Source organism: Pleurodeles waltl, chromosome 10 (assembly GCF_031143425.1).
Source record: "Pleurodeles waltl isolate 20211129_DDA chromosome 10, aPleWal1.hap1.20221129, whole genome shotgun sequence".
Lineage (NCBI taxonomy): Eukaryota > Metazoa > Chordata > Amphibia > Caudata > Salamandridae > Pleurodeles > Pleurodeles waltl.
The window spans coordinates 894,778,922-894,805,589 of NC_090449.1; the positions used below are offsets into that span (position 1 = coordinate 894,778,922).

At 46.0% G+C, this 26,668-nt stretch overlaps 1 protein-coding gene across 2 annotated transcripts in view; it reads right to left on the reverse strand.

The window, feature by feature from the left end:
• Positions 1–26,668, reverse strand: part of PEX1 (peroxisomal biogenesis factor 1) — a 729,162-nt gene that overhangs the window by 74,452 nt on the left and 628,042 nt on the right. For both annotated transcript variants that reach the window (XM_069211642.1, XM_069211643.1), the window contains exon 23: positions 3,108–3,235. In XM_069211642.1, the coding sequence (XP_069067743.1) occupies positions 3,108–3,235 (128 nt within the window). The remainder of the gene's footprint in view (positions 1–3,107; positions 3,236–26,668) is intronic.

Consider the following 26,668-nt stretch of genomic DNA (forward strand, 5'->3'; position numbering starts at 1 on the left):
GCTGCCACCTCACAGACAGGGTTCTGACCTCCTAGGGTCTGAGCAGCTCAGTCCCAGGAAGGCAGAACTAAGCATTTCCTTTGGGAGCAGGGTGTTAGACCCTCTCCCTTTGGAAATAGGTGTTAGAGGCTGGGGAGGGGTAGCCTCCCCCAGCCTCTGAAAATGCTTTGAAGGGCACAGATGGTGCCCACCTTGCATAAGCCAGTCTACACCGGTTCAGGGACCCCCAGTCCCTGCTCTGGCGCAAAACTGGACAGGGGAAAGGGGAGTGACCAGTCCACTGTCCATCACCACCCCAGGGGTGGTGCCCAGAGCTCCTCCAGTGTGTCTCAGACTTCAGCCATTGTGTGTTCCATGGAGGCCTCTGAGTGGCCTGTGCCAGCAGGTGACGTCAGAGACCTCTCCTGATAGGTCCATACCTGATAAGGCAGCCAGTCCGCTTCTCAGGGCTTTTTAAGGGTCTCGCCTGTGGGTTCTCTTCAGATTCTACTTGCAAGTTTCCAGCAGGAAGCCTCTGCAACTACTACTTCATCCTCTGACCAACCACAGACTGCTCCAGGAACCGCTGTAACAGCAACAAAGTATCTAGAAGGGCTACTTTTCCTCTGCAACTTCAGCTCCAGCCAGCAACTGCAACAGTTTCCAAGGTATGCATGCTCTGGGGACTCCCTGTCTTCACCCTGCACCAGAAAGCCCGTAGAAATCTCCCGTGGAGTGAGAGTCACTTCCCTGCTCAAGCACGCTCCTTCTAAGTCGACAACCGGTTCTCTTGAACTCCTATCAATCAATCAAAAAAATTTGAGGGTCTCAAGGTGCTTTGGGAGGGGGGGGGGGGAAGGGGGGGTGACGGATGGTCACTGTTCGAACAACTATGTCTTGAGGTTCTTTCTGAAGAGAAGGAGCGTGCTCCTTGGAACACAGAGGGTAAACCCCATCGACACAGATTGTCCTGAGGTCCTGCTGTCCCAACTTGGAGGAGGTAAGACCTTGCCTTCCCCGAGAACGACAGTACCCCTGTGCACCGCGCCTTCTTCACCTCCTGAGGCCTCTGTGCACTATTTGCAAAATTCCTTCATGCATAACATGGCCCATGTCCCCAGTACTCTATCCTGCGATGCTCAATTCGCTGAGTTGACCTCGGGCGGTGTGGGAGCCTCCTCTGTAGTGCTGCACCAACCGCATTTTGCACCTCCTTTGTCTCCGTGTCCTGGGACTCCTGTGGGTGCCATCTGGTGTTCTGAGGGCTCTCTAAAGTGCTGGGAGCCCCCTCTTCCTCCTCACACAGAGTTAAGGCTCCCAAGTCCCTCCAGGCTCCAGATAGTGCCACTTTGACGCAAAACGCGACTTTGCCGGCACCAAGTCTTGTTGGAGGAATCCAGCACCAAAACTCGCCTGCATCCAACTTCTTTCCGTGGGACATCCAGTGCATCATGCAGGAACCCGCAGCCATCCTTCCTTGGTGCATTTTTGCAGTCTTCGGCCAACCTGGGGACTCTTCTTTTGCACTCTTCTAGGTTGGCAGGGGCTCCTGTCCTTCCTGGAACCTTCTCCGACTTCTGAACTTGTTCTCCTTTCTTTGCAGGTCTTCAGGTCCAGGAGTCCACCCTTTATTCTTTGCAGTCTTGCTTGGTTCTTACAATAATTCTAATCACAACTTGTAGTGTGTCCTAAGAAAACTTGCAATACTTTATTCCTGCCTTTCTGGGGTGGGGTATTTTACTTACCTCTGCTGTATTCTTACTCTCCCAGCGATTCTCTACACACTACACTTGTCTAGGGGGGAATTTGTGATTCGCATTCCACTTTCTTAGTATATGGTTTGTGTTGCCCTTGGACCTATTTTCTCCCATTGCATTCTATAGCATTTCCTATTGTTTGCACTATCCTATGTCTAATTACTTACCTTATTTTGGTGTCTAGTGAATATATTGTGTATAATACTTACTCCCAGAAGGAGTATTGCCCCCAAGATATTTTTGGCCTTGTGTCACCCAAATAAACTACCTTTATTTTTGGTAACACTAAGTATTGTCTTTACTTGTGTTTTAAGTACTGTGAACCTATAAGTGGTATTGCAGGAGCTTTACATGTCTCCTAGTTCAGCTTAAGCTGCTCTGCTATAGCTATCTCTATCAGCCTAAGCTGCTAGAACACTACTACAATTCACTAAGAAGGGATAACTGGGCCTGGTGTGAGGTGTAAGTACCCAAGGTACCCACTACAAACCAGGCCAGCCTCCTACAACTGCCAGCAGAAAATTCTCTGAATCCAGACTGATGCCTGAGGGGAATTCTAAGGTAAGGAATGTGCACCTAAAACTCTCTATCAGATATTGTGCATTAGAAGGTAGGGTATTTTCATAATGTACACCCTATGCAAGAAATGCTCACAGTGGAGCACTGTGAAGTTGAAAGAACTTTGAATTCAAGGAGAGAGTGTTTGAGAACTATTTTAGGTCAGTAATGACTCAAACGTAAGGTGAGAACGGGACGCTGCAAGTGAAAAGTATTTCAATCTGTAGAAGTAAAATAGTGTTTAGTGGTGATACAACTACGTAGCGATTTTTATCAAAGGGGTTAGCCAGGGAAGCACACAGACGTAGTCTGCCAAACAATAGGATTGGTAAGGCATAAAATAAGTCAGTAGTAGAATGATCTTCCAAAAGGGACCTTTGAGGGATTTCTCAATGTTCATAGGCAGAGTATTGTGCGAATCTTCTATGGTTAAAAGTAGTGTGGCTGGTAAAACTAGAAAAAGCAGATTTATATTGCCAGAAGATGCTTACGTAAAAATAAACTATGGGAGAAATGGTGGGAATATTATGGTCAAAATATTTCCACTTGATTTGGAGTTGCCGGGAGGTCGAGTGAGATAAGTTGTGGAATTGTGATTGTAACGCAGAAGACTGACTGTATTGGTTTCCTACTTGTTTTAAAAAACAAAAAGGAAGAAAAATGGTATATAAAAAAAAGGGTGTGGATGGTCAAGTTTCGAATGCTTATGACTAATCAATGCTAATAACATTTATTAATATACGCTTACTCTGAAGTGGCCAACACAGCACATGGCAAAGTTTAAAACACTATATACAGTAACATTTTACTTACAGTTCTACAAAATTAGTCCAATCGTCTTGACTAATTGATGGTCTTGTGTTTCCAAGTGCTGTTAACAAATGCGATTGGCAAATAACAAGATTGCTCTTTGTTGGGACTAGTTGATTTTGTGAAAATCCCTTTAGAAAAAAGAAAAAAAAACAATTAATAAAGCATCATGGAAATATAATTGATGAGATAATTCACAAATCTTATTTAGGTCCGTGGATAAAAATAAGAAGGAAAGTAACACAAAAAGTCATCCATCCGCATAATTACAATCTAGACTTACCATCACTTTTAGAAACAGCTTAACTAGATAATATGATATTAAAGCGTATATGTACATAGAAGCTTAATAGAAGTCGTTTTTATGCTAAGTCCAGCGTCACATAACTGAGACACATGACTTTAAGTAAACAGAACTATCTATGCACAAATCACAAGTGGTGAGGAGTATACTATTTGAGAAAAGATGTTTGTTTCATCGGTTAATGAGTTATGCTGAAGGTCAGCTCGTACATAGTCACAATCTTGTAAATTTTATTAGAGGAGCTATTGCCTACATTAATGAGTAAAGATTAGACAGTGGACCAAAGGACGGTTTATATAAGACAACAGAGTATGCAGCAGAGAAGAGTGGTTGACGATGTATGAATCTATGGCCTTCAGTGGTAGCACATGTTGGAAAGTGATACAAGCTATCCCCTGACTGGACTATTGCTACTTACAAGCTTATTGATTTCTACATCTGCAGTCACCTGTGTGAAAAATGCAGGCCCAGACTCATCGGGTACGTAGGCCAGTCTTATTGGCACATTCAAAGTTAATATTTGGAACCAGACTTGATCATAAAAATAGTGCATGCATTTAAATTCGAAATAACCACATTTCACCTGTTAGTGTCAATAGAAGGGGCAACATTGTAAAATACTTTTTTTGTATGGTGTCCGATGTGTTTTGGGTAATATTCAAAATCATAATTCTGCTTAATTTATTAAATAATTTTATACTGCATGGACCAGCAAATTAGTGCTTTACCGTTTACAAGAATGTAGAATGCATCTCGAATAACAGTATAGAGCCGAACTGGAATAAGACAGGACTTTACTTTATTTGGTCTGTGGGTGTCATTTGAAAATGTGGATTTTAGGTCCTTTGTTATATCTTAATTCTCCATTGGTTTGTCCACTCTTATGAAGGAATACAACGTACAGAAAGTGCTGAAACTGAAGTATCATTGATCGAATCATCTTTATTGTATAATTACTTAGAATCATTACAAACAATAAAATATGCAATTGAACCGAGGAGCACAGACCCAAGAATACAAATATAAACTGGTAACGCAATTTTTCTGTTTAACATATTACGCACATATATACATGTATGTAAAAATAAACCATCACATTTTTAAAACCCAAAAATCAACCTTATCACTATAGCAGCAAATAAAAAGACCTAAAAATAAAAACTAAAATATTAAAAAACTGAGGAATCACACTTAAGGTCAGCTCACAGTGATTCAGACGTCCCAAGGCCGGAGATCTAACATACGTATTAACATCTTTAAAGAGAAGGAAAAGAAAGTAATGCGTTTCTCCACTAGATAAAGAGGACAAGACAAGAAGCTCTCAATTGGGTAGGGTGGGAAAATTAGGAGAAACAGGCTAATAAGTGGTTAAAGTGTTGGGTATATAACAGGTAGAACCGGTTCCCTCTGGCCGACCTCCAGTGAGCTGTCTCCAAATCAAAATGGATCTAACGGCTTAAACCATAAGAGAAATCAGAGATGGGCAGTGAATTTTCAGTCCTTAAGGGAGGATATAAGCTTAGGCTTGAACATGAATTCTTCAGGTATGAAGTTCCAGATTCGAAAACCTTGATAGGATGAGGAGTTTTGACAAAACTTCTACAACAGAAAAACAGCATTTAGCCAGCGAACATACAGATTGGAGAGGCGTGAATGCACAGTGGCACGTGTTGGACAGTTGCAAGACCCTTCCATGGAGCCCACCTATTGAGAAAGATTTTAACCAAGACAACTCTCAGCATACTTAGTCATCCAAACTATTATACAACACTTGCAAGACTGTGGCCTCCATACTTTCTCCTGTACTTTGTGTTCAACAAGTGGCCGTTTGGGGGGCTCGTAAGGTTGTCCCATGTGCTCAGTAATCCATCTTTCTAGCCCTGGTGTGTCTTTCTCCTACTGCAGCTTTTGTTAAGTAACTATAAGCCTTATGCATGCTGTATGCCATTTTGAAGTTTATTCTAGTGTAATGTATCTTAAAATGCAGGTGATATGGCCTGGTTTCCTGGTACTTTTAAGGAGACTTGCATCTCTTAGACAATGGCCATAAGCCATGCTAAAGGGATTTGGGGCAGCCAGCCATTAGCACTTTATTCCTGTCAATATGTGTGCAAAACACAGCATCTTTCAGCTACTCTGAAATCATATGGCGCAACAGAGGATGTGAGGTTCCAGAGTAGGGAGAATTGGAAGGTTGCTCTTATAGCTATATGAGTATGTGAAGTAAACTGGTTATTTTTTGGTTGACAATGAAGCCTAGTAATTTTGCGGTCTGGACCTATGTGGGGAATCTGCCAGGAGAGGAATGCTGTTTGAGCCATTTTGTACACAGAGAAGCCAATAGATTCAGCTTAATGGAGGAAGTCCTCGTTCGATTTCCTAGCAGAATTTTATGATTGTCGGAAGGGATGTATGACTCATGGCTACAATTATATATCATAAGCATTTTGATGGACATTGATTTCCTTTTTCGGGAGCATCTGGACTGGTAGTTCTATGTACAGCTAGGGAAGCAGGATTGAGCCTTGAGGAACTTACGTGGCAGAGAAGGTTATCTGGATGATGTGACCCTGATGACAGGAGGTATGAGAAGAAGTTCAGACGTAGACCAGTTATTCCCATTATGGAAGACACCTGCAGCCTGTCTCTGGGTCATGAGACTGGGTGTAGTTGACACTTGACCTTTGTGTATTCCTACTGGCCAGCCACACACAACAGAGAGCTTAGGTGTGGCTAGAGTGGCCATTACTGGCAGGCTGGGAGGGAGGTGCTAGGCCCATCCCTACTCACACCTGAATAGGCTGTGGACCTGCCTCCACACAAAGGGCTGCATACCTACTGTAGGTAGTTCGGAGAAAGAGCCAGGAAGGCAGGGCACCTGTGCACTTCAAAGGCATGCCTCTGGAAGCTTCTCCCCATTTTGAAGGCACAACTGGGTATGAATATTGGACCTCAGACATCATCTCTTCAGTACACCTCCTAGCCTGTGGATACTCTGCCTGTAAGAAGGACTGGTGTGCTACTGAAAAGACTGCCACTCTGCTTGCCTACAGATCTGAAGTGCTGCTGTCCTGCTGTGCTGACCTGCTCAACTCTTGCTTGCGTGAGAAGGATGAGGCCTGCATCTGTTGAACCCAGGTCCCTAAAGTGCCTCGTAGGGCTAGCTGGCTCGCCTCCTGACTGAGCTTCAGGGACAGAAGGCTCTAACAACCTCAATCCAAGCACTTGGGCTCTGCCATCTGTGAGTCTACCCTTCCAAGTGGTGCCACCCCAGTCCTGGACCCTTGAAAGTGGGCCTAAGGTGCTCTGCCATCCTATGTGGATACAGGGGAACCAACACATGTCCTATGCTGCGTAGTGCAACCCCAAGCACAACCGACATATCGCTACTGCTGTGTGGATTGGACTCGTCGCAAAGACCCTCATTACCTCTTCGGAACAGCAGAAATGAGATTTACCTCTCGATAGCAGCCTCAACAACAGACTCTGCATCTCAGTCCCTCAGAACCAAAGCAGTGCCCTGACTGTACAACACATCCTAGACACCAGAATTCACATTGCAAGCCCTTGACAGGATCCTTGATGTTGACGCAGGTCCTCACATCACAGTCTCGCTGCACCTCAGAACTGATGCAACACTTCGAGCGCAATGCATTTTTGACATAGATCCTCACAACGCTGCGCAAACAGGACTTAAGGTACTATGTTCAGTGGGCCTAACTGGGTCTCTGTAGCTGGTCCCTGCCTCATCGCTGTCAGCTTGAACTCCTTATTTTGTCCCAGCGCGACCATATATTCACATTGGCACTTGGTGCTTTTTGGTACTACTTTCCTTAAATTCTTTAAAACTTCATATTTCTGTTTCTGATTGCTTTTTGCTGTTTTGGCTTTATTTTATTTATTGAAAATAACAATTTTTCTAACTTGGTGTGGGATTCTTTTTGTGTGGTGTTTTGCACTTTATAACTGTTTGAAGTGATGCATAAATACTTTACACACTGCCTCTAAGTTAAGCCTGACTGCTCTGTGCCAAGCTACCAGAGGGTTGAGCAAAGGTTAATTTAGGGTTGGATTTTGCCTCACCCTGATAAGGATTGTGGTTGCTGCATGACCACGGTTCACACCCCAGTCAACCAACAAAATAATTTTCAGATGAATGTAATAACGAATTATAGAAATGTGACAAAAAAAGCAATTACCAAACAGTGATAACCTAACTGCAATGTACAAGCGGGATCTATAGTGCATTCACAATATGCAAATATTCACAAAAAGGACGTTTGACTCACAAATTAGCATTATGTGGAAGCAGGTGGTACTCGGGTACAAACTATAAAAGATGGGTTAGAAAGGAAATCTGGCCTTAAAGAAACTGCACCACGTTATGCCATGCCAAGTGGAATGAGTGTACTGGCAGCACAACATAGGAGGAAGCTGATGGGGAGAATTCGCAGGGTCAGAATTAGAGTTTCGATCAATCAAAAAGAAAAGAACACATCTGAAGTACAGTTTAAGTTGCCAGGTTATTCATGACCTCAAACAGATCTGGAGCCTGTACTAGGTAGGAAAACACACAGAAGTCATCTATTTCTGCACATATGCAGGATCTATACTTCCTTCATTAATTGACTTCAGGCAGGTATCACCCATGAAGTTTTGATAAAACATCAGTGAGGCACTAAGACTCCAGATGATGTTTCAGCTGGAAATGTTTGTAGCAGTGGATTATTTGGCTATTTGGAGAAATATGCATGCAAATAGTCCTAATTTAAATGTTGAATCAATTCTTTTTATTTTTTGTAACGCTTTTATTGCACAAATAAAACTACTCGACAGTGGATTTGTTGTGTGTAATGGAGAGTACGTACACAAATCACCAGGCAGTAAAACAGAAATCCACAAACAAATTTTGAACAAGCACTGGCAATGCCAATAGGTCTGGCATTGGCTGCAGGGGTATTGTACTTTGTCAATGTTTTGTTTTCTTTGAATGGTTCTTTGTAAAAGTATAAGAAAACATATTCCAACACTGCGCCCCATGCATGCATTTGGATGCCTTTATTTTTTGTAAAAAAAACAACAAAAAAAAGGTTCGGTTCGTCTTTACTAAAACCTTTTCCCAGGTGACCCTGCAAGTGAAGTGTGATACAAACTAAACTAATAATCAGGCAGGCGTGCTGACCAACTTTGTTTTGCAAAACGGCTCAAGTGGTAAAGGCACTTCTGGCAGAAAACCTAATGTAGGTCAAAGCTTTGTATCCGAATAAAACAGCGGTGTATGAATGTGTTGTGTATTAGTCAACTGTTTCTCGTGTGTTAATATTGATTATATACAGCTAATGAGAGAATAAGAAAACAAACAGGGGAAAAGAGAGAAAGTTAGGAGAGCTATTCCACAAAGTGTTCTACTGATAAGCGTTTTGTATTCATATATGATGGGTTTAGGAGGTTTTGTGCAATGTCTTTATCCACAACTTTGAACATTTAGCTCTTAAAAAGAAGTCTATAATGTTGAAAGAGGAATCTCACTGGGGTGCAACAGGAAAAAAATGATAGATGTAGGGAAACTGAAATCAAGAAAATACGGAAGGAAGTATTTGTATGAGTGTGGGTCAGTGATTGTATGATTGAGTGAGCATGTGAAGGCAAGAATGTGAGGTATGCTAGTTATTTCATGAGTGAGAGTATGTGGAAGCGAGTATCTGTGAGTTAACCCCTTAGCTGCTGACACCCCTTCCCCCCCCACCCCAAACCCTCCTCCGATGATGAGCCCTTTTTTGGCTATTTGGGGTAGTTTACGCTTAGGCCTTCATAACATTTTGTCCACATAAGCAATCCAGGCCAAATTTGCATTATTTTTTTTCCAACATCCTAGGGATTCTAAAGGTACCCAGTGTTTGTGGGTTCCCCTAGAGGAGACCAAGAAATTAGACAAAATACAGTCAACATTTTTTTTTTTTCAGAAAAATGGGAAAAAGGGCTGCAGAAGAAGGCTTGCTGTTTTTTCCCTGGAAATGGCATCAACAAAGGGTTTGCGGTGCTAAAATCAACATCTTCCCAGCTTTCAGGAACAGGCAGACTTGAATCAGAAAACCAAATTTTTCAGCAGAATTTTACTGGGACATACCCCATTTTTACTATTTTTTGTGCTTTCAGCCTTGTAGGAAGTTGGCTCTGTATATACTATTTCAAAGTAAGAAATAGTGTGCACAGAGTCCAAGGGGCCCCCTTAGAGGTAAGATAGTGGCAAAAAAGATAATTCTAATACTCTATTTTGTGGTAGTGTGGTCGAGCAGTAGGCTTATCAGAGGGTAGTGTTAAGCATTTGTTGTACACACAGGCAATAAATGAGGAACACACACTCAAAGACTTACTCCAGGCCAATAGGTTTTTTAATCTAAAAATATATTTTCTTAGTTTATTTTAAGAACCACAGGTTCAAGATTTACAAGTAATACTTCAAATGAAAGGTATTTCACTCATGTATTCTAGGAACATTGAATAATCACAATAGCATGTACAGTTTTGACAAAAATAGCAATAAGCTATTTTAAAAGTGGACACTGCAAAAATCAACAGTTCCTGGTACAGGTAAGTAAATGTTAGGTTCACAGGGAAGTAAAACACTTACAGGGTTCAAAGTTGGGTCCAAGGTAGCCCACCGTTGGGGGTTCAAGGCAACCCCAAAGTTACCACACCAGCAGCTCAGAGCCGGTCAGGTGCAGAGGTCAAAGTGGTGCCCAAAACACTGAGGCTTCAATGGCAACAGGGGTGCCCCGGTTCCAGTCTGCCAGCAGGTAAGTACCCGCGTCCTCAGAGGGCCGAGCAGGGAGGTTTTGTAGGGCACCGGGGGGGACACAAGCAGGCACAGAAAGTACACCCTCAGCGGCACAGGGCCGGCCGGATGCAGTGTGCAAACAGGCATCGGGTTTCAGATAGGAATCAATGGGGAGAACCGGGGGTCTCTTCAACGATGCAGGCAGGCACAGAGGGGGCTCCTCGGGCAGCCACCACCTGGTCTAGGCAGAGGGTCGCTCCTGCACTGGAGTTCGGTTCCTTCAGGTCCTGGGGGCTGCGGGTGCAGTGCTGGTTCCAGGTGTCGGGTTCCTTGTTACAGGCAGTCGCGGTCAGGGGAAGCCTCTGGATTTCCTCTGCAGGCGTCACTGTTGGGGCTCAGGGGGGGTCAACTCTGGCTACTCACGGGCTCGCAGACGCCGGGGAGTCCTCCCTGTAGTGTTAGTTTTCCGCAGGTCGAGCTGGGGGCATCGGGTGCAGAGTGGAAAATCTCACGCTTTCGGCGGGAAACGTGGGGTCTTTAAAGTTGCTTCTTTGTTGCAAAAAGTTGCAGTTTGTTGAACAGGACCGCTGTTTTCGGGAGCTTCTTGGTTCTTTAGATGCAAGGCAGTCCTCTGAGGCTTCAGAGGTCGCTGGTCCCTGCTGGATGCGTCGCTGGTGCAGTTTTCGTCAAAGTAGGGTCACAGGCAGGTGGGGGCTGGGGCCAAATCAGTTGTCTCCGTCTTCACTGCAAGGCTTTAGGTCAGCAGTCCTTCTTCTTCTTTAGGTTGCAGGAATCTATCTTCCTCGGTTCTGGGAGCCCCTAAATACTGGATTTAGGGGTGTGTTTAGGTCTGGGACGGCAGTAGCCAATGGCTACTGTCCTTGAGGGTGGCTACACCCTCTTTGTGCCTCCTCCCTGTGGGGAGGGGGGCACATCCTTAATCCTATTGGGGGAATCCTCCTTCTACAAGATGGACGATTTCTAAAAGTAAGAGTCACCTCAGCTCAGGACACCTTAGGGGCTCTCTTGACTGGGGGGTGGTGACTCCTTGTTTTCCTCATTAGCTCCCCCAGCCTTGCCGCCAAAAGTGGGGGCAGTGGCCGGAGGGGCGGGCATCTCCACTAGCTGGGATGCCCTGTGGCGCTGTAACAAAGGGGTGAGCCTTTGAGGCTCACCGCCAGGTGTTACAGTTCCTGCAGGGGGAGGTGAGAAGCACCTCCACCCAGTACAGGCTTTGTTCCTGGCCACAGAGTGACAAAGGCACTCTCCCCATGTGGCCAGCAACATGTCTGGTGTGTGGCAGGCTGGCAAAAACTAGTCAGCCCACACTGGAAGTCGGGTATGTTTTCAGGGGGCATCCCTAAGATGCCCTCTGGGTGTATTTTACAATAAAGTGCACACTGGCATCATCTTCAACAAAGCAAGCTCCGTCATCGCACCCCAACTCCGGAAGATCATCAACAGTTCCTTCGAGTCTGCCACCTTCCCGGAGAGCTGGGAACACGCTGAGATCAATGCCCTCCTCAAGAAACCCAAGGCGGACCCCAAAGGACCTCAAGAACCTGCGGCCCATCTGCCTCCTCCCCTTCCCGGCAAAAGTCAGAGAAAATTGTCAACAAACACACCCATTTCCTCGAGGAGAACAACACTCTGGACACATGCCAATCCGGATTCTGCAGGAACCACAGCACTAAAACTGCCCTAATCGCCACCACAGACGACGACAGAACCATACTGGACAACGGCGAAGCCGCGGCCCTCATCCTCCTGGACCTCTCAGTCGCGTTCAACACCGTCTGCCACCACACCCTACGCACACGCCTCAGCGACGCATGAATCCGCATCAGAGCCCTGGACTGGATCACCTCCTTTCTCACCGGCAGAACTCAGAGTCCTTCTCCCTCCGTCCCACTCTGAAGCCACCAAATTCATCTGCGGCATACCCCAAGGTTCATCCCCTTAGCCTGACCCTCATCAATGTCTACATGGCATCGCTCGCTAAAATCGCCCGATCTCACAACCTCAACATTATCTCATACGCCGATGACACCCAGCTGATCTTCTCCCTCACCAAGGACACTGCCAAGACCAACCTCCACAAAGGAATGAAGGCCATCACCGAATGGATGAAGAACAGCTGCCTGAAACTGAATTCTGACAAGACTGAGGTCCTCATCTTCGGCTCCACCCCTTCCGCATGGGATGACTCCTGGTGGCCTGTCACACTAGGAACCGCACCGGCACCTACCAGCCACACAAGCAACCTGAGATTCATCCTGGACTCTTCACTCTCTATACCCCAACACCATCTCCTCCTCCTGCTTCAACACCCTTCGCATGCTTCCAAAGATCTACAAATGGATCCCAACAGAAACCAAAAGAACAGTCACCCAAGCACCCATAAGCAGCAAACTGGACTACGGCAATGCCCTCTACACAGGAACCACAGCCAAAATCCAGAAAAGACTGCAACGCATCCAGAACACCTCTGCACGTCTCATCCTGGACATCCTCCACCTCTGCCACATCACAGCCCACCTGAGAGACCTACATTGGCTCCCCATCAACAAGAGAATCACCTTCAAACTCCTCGCCCACAAGGCACAGCACAACAGCGGACCAGAATACCTTAACAGACGGCTCTCCTTCTACACCCCGACCCAACAGCTTCGCTCCGCCAACCTTGCCCTCGCCACCGTCCCACGCTTCTGCAGAACAACAACCAGCAGCAGATCGTTCTTGCACCTCACCTCCAAGATGTGAAACACTCATCCCACCCACTTGTGTCAGACCAAGGAGACCTTCAGGAGACATCTCAAGACATGGCTGATCGAGCAGAAGCAGCCACCCCCTCCCAGCGACCTGAGACCCTCACAGGTGAGTAGTGCGCTTTACAAATTCCCTGATTGACTGTACTTTTGACCCTGAGGTGATCCATTCCTGATGCAGGCACTAGGTACAGGCACTCAAGTGGGGTAGCGTTTTCATCAGGACAGGTGGGGTAACATTGGGTGGTAGGAATTTTGTGGTTCTCAGCATATTTCTGTAGTTTGTGTGACAGAAATGCAAGAAAAAATTGAGTTTTTATTCAACATTTCACATTTACAGGGTATTCTGGGTAAGAAAACTTTGGGGAACCCACACAAGTCACACCTCAATGGACTCCCCGGGTGTCTATGTTCCAGAAATATCTGAGTTTGGTAGGTTTTACTATATGGCCGCCAAGCCCAGGACCAAAAACGCAGGTGCTTCCCTTACAAAACCAGGTTGTTTTGTGATAGGTAATTTTGAGGTCTCCACAACACGATTTGAGAAGTGGAATGTGGGGCTGAACTAAATTGGGGAGCTCCCAAGAGAGCACTTTCTCTGTGCTTGCCGCCACATACACCTGTTCTCTGGGTTGGGCTAAACCGCTACTGTCACACTGCACAGACTGTGCTTGCGAAGGGACAGCAGGACTGTCCTCATCACCTCCCTCAGAATCACTGGAAGAGGAGTTGTCGGAAAAATCATTCCCAGAGTCTGGGCCATTGTCCTATTCCTCAAATGCTGTCTCGGTATCTGCTGTCTCAGTCTCTGTTCCTACGTCAGAGCTGTCCTCTATAACCAGAGTTGGACCTTGAGCAGCAGTCATCCAACGAGACGCCATCTCTGCTACTGGCTAACCTCTCGCTCTAAAACACTAGCCTACATGGACAGTCACAAAATTGCTGGTGGGTGTGTGTGTGATGCGTGAAACAGTAAAGGTCAGTGTAAGGAAATGGCTCCCTGTTGCAGTTACCCCCCCACTTTTTGCCTGATACTGATGCTGACTTGACTGAGAAGTGTGCTGTGACCATGCTAACCAGGCCCCAGCACCAGTGTTTTTTCACCTAAAATGCACCATTGTTTCCACAATTGGCACACTACTGGCACACAGATAAGTCCCTTGTAAAAGGTACCAGTGGTACCAAGGGCCCTGTGACCAGGGAAGCTCCCTAAGGGCTGCAGCATTTGTTGCGCCACCCTAAGGGACCCCTCACCTAACTCATGCACACTGCCATTGTAGATTGTGTGTGTTGGTGGGGAGAAAAAGGCAAAGTCGACATGGCATCCCCCTCAGGATGCCATGCCCACAAAATACTGACTGTGGCATAGGTAAGTCAACCCTCTAGCAGGCCTTACAGCCCTAAGGCAGGGTGCACTATACCACAGGTGAGGGCATAGCTGCATGAGCAATATGCCCCCTACAGTGTCTAAGTCTATTCTTAGACATTGTAAGTACAGTGTGGCCATATTAAGTATATGGTCTGGGAGTTTGTCAAAAGCGAACTCCACAGCTCCATAATGGCTACACTGAATACTGGGAAGTTTGGTATCAAACATCTCAGAATAATAAACCCACACTGATGCCAGAGTTGGATTTATTAAAAAATGCACACAGAGGGCATCTTAGAGATGCCCCCTGTATTTTACCCAATTGTTCAGTGCAGGACTGACTGGTCTGTGCCAGCCTGCTGCTGAGAGATGACTTTCTGACCCCATGTGGAGAGGGTCTTTGTGCCCTCTGAGGCGAGAAACAAAGCCTGCTCTGGGTGGAGGTGTTTCACACCTCCCCCTGCAGGAACTGTAACACCTAGCAGTGAGCCTCAAAGGCTCAGGCTCCATGTTACAATGCCCCAGGGCACTCCAGCTAGTGGAGATGCCCGCCCCCTGGACACAGTCCCCACTTTTGGTGGCAAGTCCAGTGGAGATAATGAGAAAAACAAGGAGGAGTCACCCACCAGTCAGGACAGCCCCTAAGCTGTCCTGAGCTGAGGTGACCCCTGCCTTTAGAAATCCTCCATCTTGGTTTTGGAGGATTCCCCCAATAGAGATAGGGATGTGCCCCCCTCCCCTCAGGGAGGAGGCACTAAGAGGGTGTAGCCACTCTCAAGGACAGTAGCCATTGGCAACTGCCCTCCCAGACCTAAACACACCCCTAAATTCAGTATTTAGGAGCACCCCAGAACCTTGGAAAGGAGATTCCTGCAACCTAATGAAGAAGAAGGACTGCTGACCTGAAGCCCTGCAGTGAAGACGGAGACGACAACTGATTTGGCCCCAGCCCCACTGGCCTGTCTCCTTACTTCGACGAAAACTGCAACAGCGACGCATCCAACAGGGACCTGCGACCTCTGAAGGCTCAGAGGACTGCCCTGCATCTAAAGGACCAAGAAGCTCCAGAGAACAGCCGCCCTGCTCAACAAACTCCAACTTTCTGCAACAAAGAAGCAACTTTAAAAACCCCACGTTTCCCGCCAGAAGCGTGAGACTTTCCACTCTGCACCCGACACCCCCGGCTCGACCTGCGGAAAACTAACACTACAGGGAGGACTCCCCGGCGACTGCGAGCCCGTGAGTAGCCAGAGTTGACCCCTGAGCCCCCACAGAGACGCCTGCAGAGGAAATCCAGAGGCTCACCCTGACCGCGAGTGCCTGCAACAAGGAACCCAACGCCTGGAACCAGCACTGCGCCCGCAGCCCCCAGGACCTGAAGGAATCGAACTCCAGTGCAGGAGCGGCCCCCAGGTGACCCTCTGCCTAGCCAAGGTGGTGGCTACCCCGAGGAGCCCCCCCCCTGTGCCTGCCTGCCTCGTTGAAGGGACTCCCGGGTCACCCCATTGCTTTCTACACAAAACCCGAAGCCTGTTTGCACTCTGCACCCGGCCGCCCATGTGCCGCTGAGGGTGTACTTTCTGTGCCTGCTTGTGTCCGCCCCAGTGCCCTACAAAACCCACCAGGTCTGCCCTCCGAAGACGCAGGTACTTGCCTGCTGGCAGACTGGAACCGGGGCACCCCTGTTTCTATTGAAGCCTCTGTGTTTTGGGCACCTCTTTGACCTCTGCACCTGACCGGCCCTGAGCTGCTGGTGTGGTAACTTTTGGGGTTGCCTTGAACCCCCAACGGTGGGCTACCTTGGACCCAACTTTGAACCCTGTAAGTGTTTTACTTACCTGTGAACTTAACAAATACTTACCTCCCCCAGGAACTGTTGATTTTTGCACTGTGTCCACTTTTAAAATAGCGTATTGCCATTTTTGTCAAAACTGTACACGCAATTGTGATTATTCAAAGTTCCTAGAATACCTGAGTGAAATACCTTTCATTTGAAGTATTACTTGTAAATCTTGAACCTGTGGTTCTTTAAATAAACTAAGAAAATATATTTTTCAATATAAAAACCTATTGGCCTGGAGTAAGTCTTTGAGTGTGTGTTCCTCATTTATTGCCTGTGTGTGTACAACAAATGCTTAACACTACCCTCTGATATGCCTACTGCTCCACCACACTACCACAAAATAGAGCATTAGAAGTATCTCTTTTTGCCACTATCTTACCTCTAAGGGGAACCCTTGGACTCTGTGTACACTATTTCTTACTTTGAAATAGTATATACAGAGCCAACTTCCTACAGTCAGTCACCTTACCTTTGCTTCTTCCTTCAATCAGCACCTTTTCTAAAGACACTGTAAAAAAACTAAAAAGATGCACTATTACTTCACCTTGTCACATACCAATTGTCAAAGTCTTTAGTGCCTCTGGCGCCCAGTACAACAATCATTATTGGTGCTCCCAGTCCCTCACTACCACCCAGCAAAAGTGTGTGTGTGTGTGTGTGTGGGGGGGGGGGGGGGGGGGGGGGGGGAGGTGCCCCCCCATACCCCCCAGGGAAAGGCATTGACAAAAGTGATCTCTCTCTCTCTCTCTCTCTCATTATATATAGATCTATATACATATATATATATATTTTTTTTTTTTATAATTGTATGGTTTCCCTGGGGGCCATAGTGGGAAAACAGATTGTGACGTCACAAAGGGGCAGGTGGAGGGGCGGGGGAGACACAGAAGCTCTTCTGTGTCTCCCGATGTGGGATTAAATAAAAATAAAAAAATCCTTTTAACCCCCTCCCTGGTGTCGGCCACTGGTCGTGACCCACACCAGGGAGGCAGTGTGGGCATTGGCCAGTGGCCGACGCCCGCACGCAAGAGGTTAATATGTGAGGGAGTCTGTCAGGGACACAAGTGCTTTAACGGGAGAGTGCTTGAATACGTGAGTGAGTGCAAGAGTGAACAAGAGACTAAGTGCGTGCATAAGTGAGTGAGAGGCAAATTTGAGTTTTTTCTTTCCCAAGTAATGCATACCTATGGTTTCAAATACATTACATTCTCCCTGAAATGAGAAGTTGTGATGGCAGCACTGACTGAAGCGCACAATGTGCTTCTTAATCATCTCCAAAAAGATGGTTTGTAACATAGCACCTGATGCATTATTATAACATTTTTCAGTTTAAAGAGTAAGGTTTTTTGCCTGTTGGCTTACAATAACCACCACCACCCAGGAATGTTTGTGTTGAGGACAAAGTGGTCCCTTCTTTACTGCCTGGAAAGTGAAATGTTGACACCTGGCAGGCGCCAGGCACATCTGAACCAAGGAGGAGACGGAGCAAGAGCTTTTGGCTTGGTCCACATTAATGTATTTTAGCCCTAGCACCACACGCCTGTAACGTGTCTTTTCATCTAAAAATAAATCACAGGCCAAAGCACCGCAGCGTCAAAGGGCCTATCATATGCGGCCCCTAACACATCAGCAGGATATCACGAACACGAGCCTTGGGAAAAAGTAACAAGCACTGGCACAGCCAAAAGAACTCGGTTTTGTGAGTTTATAAGTAGTTAGCCAGAGCTATTGGCATTGCCAATGTCATTAAGCTATGTTGCAGAGCAGCAGTGAATGTTACCATCCAACTGAAGAGTAATCAGTTGATAGACCAGGAAAGGATAAACAGCTGAGTTTACACAATCTGAATAGAATGTAGCCAACTACATGGCTGTCAAAAGCCTAATGTCTTGTGAGACACTTACGTCCATTTCTTTCTTTTTTAGCCAATGGTAAATTGCACTATGAGATTTTGAGTTTCTGGAAATAGTGTTAAAAATGCAGACTGCAAAGTGCTGTTTGGCTAATAGGTCAGGACTTGCAGGAAATGACCAACGTGACCTGGGTCATTTGGCAGGTATGTAAATATCAGAGTTGCTAAATCGGGGCACTTCTACACAACACTACAACTTCTAGCCCTCAGCTTTTCTGTAATAAATTCTTTTTCCCCAAAATGCGTTCATCTAAGTGGCTGAATTAAAGCACCCAAAGACTAGAGTTCCCAGAAAGTATTTAGATATCAAACAAAAGTTCAGCACGGAAACCCGTAGTGTCTCTACCGACACAGAACAAGGTTACATCATAAAGTACTTCAAGGGGGACAAACATGTCCGGTCCTTAGTTGCGCCTTTGTTTTATGTTGCAAAGAACGTGTTAGTTCTATTTTGAAAGTTAAAGGCTACACAAGAAAAAAGCAGATGTGGCGAAATAGTTACTGGTATGACTGAATCCTGGGTGCCAGAGTCCTGTCTGTGTAAGTGGTTTAACATCCTGGCATTTATAGCAATTAACTGCAAACCACCCTGTCGATAAGGTATGCGAATGCAGTTTGCTTCTGCGATGAGTATTTTTTAAGATACGCCAATTTAACTCACTCAGTCAAAGCAGACTACTTCCAAAACACCGCCAGAAGGTTTTTTTCCCCGCTTCAGTCCATGTGGAACTACATCCTTTTGGCTCTTGTCACCAGAATAAGTGTGTGTGCTTGCAAACAGAGGCTATGTTGTGTGGCCAAGTTGTTTTTAACCTTAGGTGAAAGCGGGTATAAGCAGGCGAGGAAGACGTGAAAGCGCTGCACAATATTTAGCTTTACCCACCACTACTTCCTACATTATGAAATATTGTTTTCCACTTTGCGTTCTATTTTATCACATTTGCTAATCCTTTGAGGTCGGTATGCGCGCTTTTCAGACAAAGACTATATTGTTGATGTTATTGCCAGGATGTCTTATCAGCTGAAAGATAAGCACAGACGAGGAACACTAAGTAGAAAACACCCACCCCAGCGCTGTCTTTAGTAGCATGGAAATAATCCGAATTCACACAGCAGCTCCCCCTGCCTTTACATTTGCAATGTTTGCACACTTATTTTTTAGTGTTAACTAGTACAGTGGCTACAACTAAATATAGGGAAGTGCAAGTACTATTCTGCGTGTTAGTTAAAAAGAAACAAGCATTTGCAATGCAACGGGTCTCGCATTTTCTCGAGTTAGAGCTATTAACATTGTAAACTCCTAATCGGACTTTTCTTTCCACATAAATTGATCGTGCTGCGTGGAAAATAAAAAGATAAAATAGTGCAGAAACCAGGCTGAAAACATGGAGCCTTGTATGTTTTCAGTAGTTTACCGGTACTGTGTAGGTGGGCTAAACACAGGAAAAGGCATGACGTATGCAAGCCTTTCACTAATGAAAGCAAGTGGATTCTAAAAGGCAAGCCCACAAACCAATGAAAGTGACAGACGTGACATGAGCGTGCTTTAAATCCCAAAGAGATATTACAACAGGGATGGAGCACCTGTGCGCTCGACCCTTAAAAGTGGTGATGCAATGCAGTGCAGCACCCTAAGTTGCTGCAATGTATTGTGTCAGAGGAAGAAAGCAGAAAAGAGCCATAGACGTCAATAATGGGTCGCAGCTGCGACACCTGGCTTGTCCCTTAGAGTTTTGGCACTGCATTTGTGACCCTTTGCATCAGAGGTAGCAAGATCAGTGCCAGGAACACAGGGGCAGCTCATCCTTATGGAATGCAGTTGGGGCTCCAATCATCTTGTTTTTTTGTCATTTTTTTATTACACTAATATTGAATAATATTATTATTTACTATTAATGCAATAAAAGAATGGAGTACAGTTAGCTGTAATATAATCTTTCCTGGGAAAAGAAGTAAGTAAAAAATTATTTAAAATATATGTTGTGTGCATGCGTGCAGGTGAGACTGTGTTTATGTGAGAGAGAGTGCGTGCGTATGTGCGATTGTGTGTGTATGCCTAAACTAGCATGTGACGGTGAATGTAAAGGTCAAATGCTCTGTTTTGTCACTTTGCCTGCCCCTTGCCTTTTGGTGCATTGATGATCATGGTCATATCAACTAAGGTATGGCTCGGTTTCTCTCTTCCCTTCTACTGGTGCAATTCTGGCTTTCTTGCGCCATGCACACACCTTTGCATGACATGTCTTCGATAAGACTGTGCTACAACGGTACACTTCCAGTAAACATTTTTATAACTAAATAGGCATAGTTTAATACTTTTATACATTTCTATGTGTATTGCATAGACTTTTCCACCTTTGCATGTATGCTGTACTATTATAGTACAGCACACATGCAAAGGTAGAACGGTTTGGAGGAAAAAAAAAAAAAAAAAACTTCCTCCAATGTCACGTCTGCCTCAAGGAGGTGTAATTTATTTACACTAATCCACGTCCACCAATGTTGGTAGAGATGGATTTGCATCAAAAACCATAGAACGGTGGGCATTTGCATAGGAGCACGCATGCCTCACCCATGCTATGTACCCATGACACCAAGTAGCGCCAAGTAGTGTGTAGTCCTACTTTGCATTATTTTAGGGTTACTTTCCAGCTCAGAACAGGTTTTGCACTGGAAAGTAAATCCTAACAAACTTAGTGTCGGTTTGAATCTTTATTTTAGTACATTTGGGCCATTGTTTCCGAATCTAACCAGACCAATGACTTGTGCAGAGTGAGCAGTAATTAGTGATAGTAAAAGTGATCACACTGAATTATTGTCATAAGCTAATGTATTTTATAGTGCTCCTCTTACATGTATAAGACTTGCATCCTTTTATTTTACGCACTCTAAAGTTGCATCTGTTACTGCTGAGTAAATGGCATTATCTTCACAAAACTGAATACACTTGGTCTGTCATGAGACTCCTAATGGGGAAAATGCACAGAGGCCCAGTACCCTTTTCCCAAATAATTCAATCAGATTTATGGGACAGAAGAGAACAGCTGCAAGATCTATGGGGGTCGTGCGGTTATGCCCTGGAGGGTGCCTTAGGGACTGTGCTTTCTGGAGAAAAATGAAAGTTCTGACCAGTTTCTTTCAAACTGAAAAAGGTCCAGAGAAGGCTTTCTTTGAGTGACAAAGAGTAATGCTGTCAGATAAAATGATTAATTTCCGTCGCTGCACATCAAATAAAAAAAGCTACAAAACTCCATTGTCATTCCCACACCACTTTATTTAGTTTTTCCTCGTTATTCCGCTTTCCGTGTGCCCTTTCGACAAGCTGCTTAACTGTTGGCAGGAATTACCAGAAGTGATTGTGAACGTGAATGGAAACCGATCAGGTTGCCAGCTAAGTGTGAGATATGTTCCCCTGGTGCCGTTGCAAGAGTAAAACAGCAGCTCTACAGAGGGGGGGAGAGACTGCCTTGGGATCTGTAGGAAAATACCATCTTGTCTGGCATGTTACCTCCAATTTCACTGTATGTATGTGTAGGAAAGTACCATCTTGCCTGGCATGTTACCCCCATATTTCACTGTATATATGCTGTTTTAGTCTACTTGTCACTGGGACCCTGCCAGGCAGGGCCCTAGTGATCATAAGTATGTGCCCTGTATGTGATGCCTAACTGTCTCACTGAGGCTCTGCTAACCAGAACCTCAGTGGTTATGCTCTCTCTGCTTTCCAAATTTGTCACTAACAGGCTAGTGACTACATTTACCAATTCACATTGGCATACTGGTACACCCATATAATTCCCTATTATATGGTACTAAGGTACCCAGGGTATTGGGGTTCCAGGAGATCCCTATGGGCTGCAGCATTTCTTTTGCCACCCATAGGGAGCTCGGACAATTCTTACACAGGCCTGCCACTGCAGCCTGAGTGAAATAACGTCCACGTTATTTCACAGCCATTTACCACTGCACTTAAGTAACTTATAAGTCACCTATATGTCTAACCTTCACCTGGTGAAGGTTGGGTGAAAAGTTACTTAGTGTGTGGGCACCCTGGCACTAGCCAAGGTGCCCCCACATCGTTCAGAGCAAATTCCCCGGACTTTGAGAGTGCGGGGACACCATTACACGCATGCACTATACATAGATCACTACCTATGTATAGCGTCACAATGGTAACTCCGAACATGGTCATGTAACCTGTCTAAGATCATGGAATTGTCACCCCAATACCATTCAGGTATTGGCGGTACAATTCCATGATCCCCCGGGTCTCTAGCACAGAACCCGGGTACAGCCAAACTGCCTTTCCGGGGTCTCCAGTGCAGCCAACCCCTCAGACAGGTTTCTGCCCTCCTGCGGTCCAGGCAGCCCTGGCCCAGGAAGGCAGAACAAAGGATTTCCTCTGACAGAGGGTGTTACACCCTCTCCCTTTGGAAATAGTTGTGAAGGGCTGGGGAGGAGTAGCCTCCCCCAGCCTCTGGAAATGCTTTGATGGGCACAGATGGTGCCCATCTCTGCATAAGCCAGTCTACACCGGTTCAGGGATCCCTCGGCCTTGCACTAGCGCGAAACTGAACAAAGAAAAGGGGAGTGACCACTCCCCTGACCTGCACCTCCCAGGGGAGGTGCCCAGAGCTCCTCCAGTGTGTCCCAGACCTCTGCCATCTTGGATTTAGAGGAGCTGGGGGCGCACTGGACTGCTCTGAGTGGCCAGTGCCAGCAGGTGACGTCAGAGACCCCCTCTGATAGGCACTTACCTCTCTTGGTAGCCAATCCTCCTTTCGTGGAAGCCAAACCTCCTTTTCTGGCTATTTAGGGCCTCTCCTCTGGGGTATTCTTCAGATAACGAATGCACCAGAGTTCCTCTGCACTTCCCTCTTCGACTTCTGCCAAGGATCGACCGCAGACTGCTCCAGGACACCTGCATAACCGCAACAAAGTAGCAAGAAGACTACCAGCAACATTGTAGCGCCTAATCCTGCCGGCTTTCTCGACTGCTTCCTGGTGGTGCATGCTCTGAGGGCTGTCTGCCTTCACCCTGCACTGGAAATCCCGAAGAAATCTCCCATGGGTTGACGGAGTATTCCCCCTGCTAACACAGGCACCAAACTTCTGCATCACCAGTCCTCTGCGTCCCCTCTCATCTCGACGAGCGTGGTCCCTGGAACACAGGAGCTGTATCCAAGTGACCCCCACAGTCCAGTGATCCTGCCAGTCCAAGTTTGGTGGAGGTAAGTTCTTGCCTCCCCACGCCAAACTGCAAACCTGTGTACTGCATGATTTGCAGCTGCTCCGGCTTCTGTGCACTTCTCCAAGGATTCCTTCGTGCACAGCCTAGCCTGGGTCCCCAGCACTCCGTCCTGCAGTGCTCGACCCTCTGAGTTGGACTCTGACGTCGTGGGACCCTCCTTTGTGACTCTGAGTTGACTCCGGTTCACAAATCTTCTAAGTGCCTGTTCCGGTACTTCTGTGGGGGCTCTGAGTGCCCCCTCTGTCTCCTCCTCCAAGGGACGACATCCTGGTCCTCAGCAGCACCCAAAAACCTCTACCGCAACCCTTGCAGCTAGCAAGGCTTGTTTGCTGTATTTCTACGTGGAAACATTTCTGCAACATCCAGCACGCCGTGGACATCTTCCATCCAAAGGAGAAGTTCCTAGCCCTTTTCGTTGTTGCAGAATCCTTGGCTTGTTCCACCGAGAGGCAGCCTTCTTGCACCTTCATCCGGGGTTTCCTGGGCTCCTGTTCCCCCCTGGACACTATCGCGACTCTTGGACTGGGTCCCCTTGCCTTGCAGTTCCTCAGGTCCAGGAATCCGTCTTCAGTGCTTTGCTGGTGTTTGTGGTTCTTGCAGAATCCCCCTATCACGACTATTGTGTCCTATTGGGGTAGTAGGGGTACTTTACTCCTACTTTTCAGGGTCTTGGGGTGGGGTATCTTGGACACCCTGAATTTTTTCTTACAGTCCCAGCGACTCTCTACAAGCTCCCATAGGTCTGGGGTCCATTTGTGATTCGCATTCCACTTTTGGAGTACATGGTTTGTGTTGCCCCAAGACCTATGTTCACCTATTGCATCCTATTGTAATTCTACACATTGTTTGCATTACTTTTCTTACTATTACTTACCTGTTTTGGGTTTGTGTACATATAATTTGTGTATATTGCTTACCGTCTAACTAAGGGTACTCACTGAGATACTTGTGGCATATTGTCATAAAAATAAAGTACCTTTATTTTTAGTAACTCTGAGTATTGTGTTTTCTTATGATATTGTGCTATATGTTATAAGTGGTATAGTAGGAGCTTTGCATGTTTCCTAGTTCAGCCTAAGCTTTGCCATAGATACCTTCTATCAGCCTAAGCTGCTAGAAACACCTCTATTCTACTAATAAGGGATAACTGGACCTGGCACAGGGTGTAAGTACCACAAGGTACCCACTATAAGCCAGGCCAGCCTCCTACAGGATCACAGTTTGATGCAAATTCTGAAGAAGCACAAAGATGCCACTGTACATTTTGTGTGGCAAAGATTCCTTCAGAACGATCACAATAAAAACGAGTTACAGCTATTACCAGTTGAAAACTCCCAACCGGATTTTTCTTGCCATGTTGAAAGAAAAAAACAGCACGATCGTGCTGGTACAGTTTATTCATAATGAAACCTATCGGCAAAAGTGCAATTATGTACGTAACCGGCAAAAGTGCAATTGACTATGTAACAGGGTCGATGTAATGCAAAGCGCTCGACTTCTGCCAAGCGAGATCGCACTGCGAAAATAGAGAAAAAGTAGTCCACAAACCTGATGGGAAACATCGAGCCTCGCATGTTTTCTATGCTTAGTCGCTGCATTTGAGGAGGGCTAACCACTGAAAAAGGCATGACGTATGCGTACCTTCCACTAATGAAAGCAAGCAGATTTTAAGAGGCCAGCCCACGAACCACTGAAAGACACTGACGTGACGTGGACGGGGCTACGAGCCCTTTTCTAATTCCTAAAGCATCTCGCAAGCGATATGCATGCGCAAGCGCATACGATGGAAGCTCGACCCTAAAAAAAATTGAAGAGCAGCTGTACAAAGGAGGGCCTTCCCATACCACTGCAAACACCTCGCAAGACGAGTGCTTTTAATTGTAAGTCTTCCTTCTCCTGTGCTTACACTTCCCTTTAGTTGTATTATACAACAAGCATTTGCAATGCACTAGGGTCTCGCATTTCTCCGAGTTACAGCTATTAGCAGTTGTAAACTCCCAACCTGATCTTTCTTTCTACATTCAAAGAAAAAAAGTGCGATTGAGCTGCTATTAGCAGTTGTAAACTCCCAACCAGATTTTTCTTTCCACATTCACAGAAAAAAACTGCGCGATTGCGCTGCTATAGTTCACTCGTAATGAAACCTATTGGCAAAAGTGCAATTATCTACATAACCGGCAAAAGTGCAATTAACTATCTAACAGGGTTGATCTTATGCAAAGCGCTCAACTTTTGCCAAGTGAGATATTTTAGCCCATTTCTGCCCCCCCTGGCAGATCAGCCTATTTTGATTAGGCCGATCTGCCCCCAAGGGGGGCAGAAACCGCTAGGCACCGGGGATTTGTTTTTGGCGCCATTAGGCAAAGGTCGCTCTCCTGTGGGGCAAATTCTATTTAGACCATTTCTGCCCTCCTTGGGTGAAGATTGGCCGATTTTCGGTCAATCTGCCCCCAAGGGGGCAGAAACCACTAGGCACCGGGGATTAATTTTTTTGCACCAATGTCACGCAAGGGGTGCGACCCCGTAGGCAAGGGTCGCTCCCGTGGAGGGGTTGGGGGGGTGGTGGGGCAAATTTATTTTAAGCTATTTCTGCTCCCCCGGGGACGGCTGAGCTAGAGGCCAAAATCCACAGGTAGGCACTTTGCAAAAAACACCTCTGTTTTCTGTGAAAAAATGTGATGTGTCCACGTTGTGTTTTGGGCCATTTCCTTTTGTGGGCACTAGGCCTACCCACACAAGTGAGGTACCATTTTTATTGGGAGACTTGGGGGAACACTGGGAAAAAGGAAATTTGTGGCTCCTCTCAGATTCCAGAACTTTCTGTCACCAAAATGAGAGGAAGAAGTGTTTTTTTGGCCAAATTTTGATGGTTGCAAAGGATTCTGGGTAACAGAACCTGGTCAGAGCCCCACAAGTCACCCCATACTGGATTCCCCTAGGTCTCTAGTTTTAAAAAATGCACAGGTTTGGTAGGTTTCCCTAGGTGCCAGCTGAGCTAGAGGCCAAAATCTACAAGTAGGTACTTTGCAAAAAACACCTCTGTTTTCTTTAAAAAAATGTGATGTGTCCACGTTGTGTTTTGGGCATTTCCTGTCGCGGGCGCTAGGCCTACCCACACAAATGAGCTATAATTTTTATCGGGAGACTTGGGGGAACACAGAATAGCAAAACAAGTGTTTTTGCCCCTTGTCTTCCAAATATAAGAAAGTGTGTAAAAAAGACGTCTATTTGAGAAATGCCCTGTAATTCACATGCTAGTATGGTCACCCCGGAATTCAGAGATGTGCAAATAACCACTGCTCCTCAACACCTTATCTTGTGCCCATTTTGGAAATACAA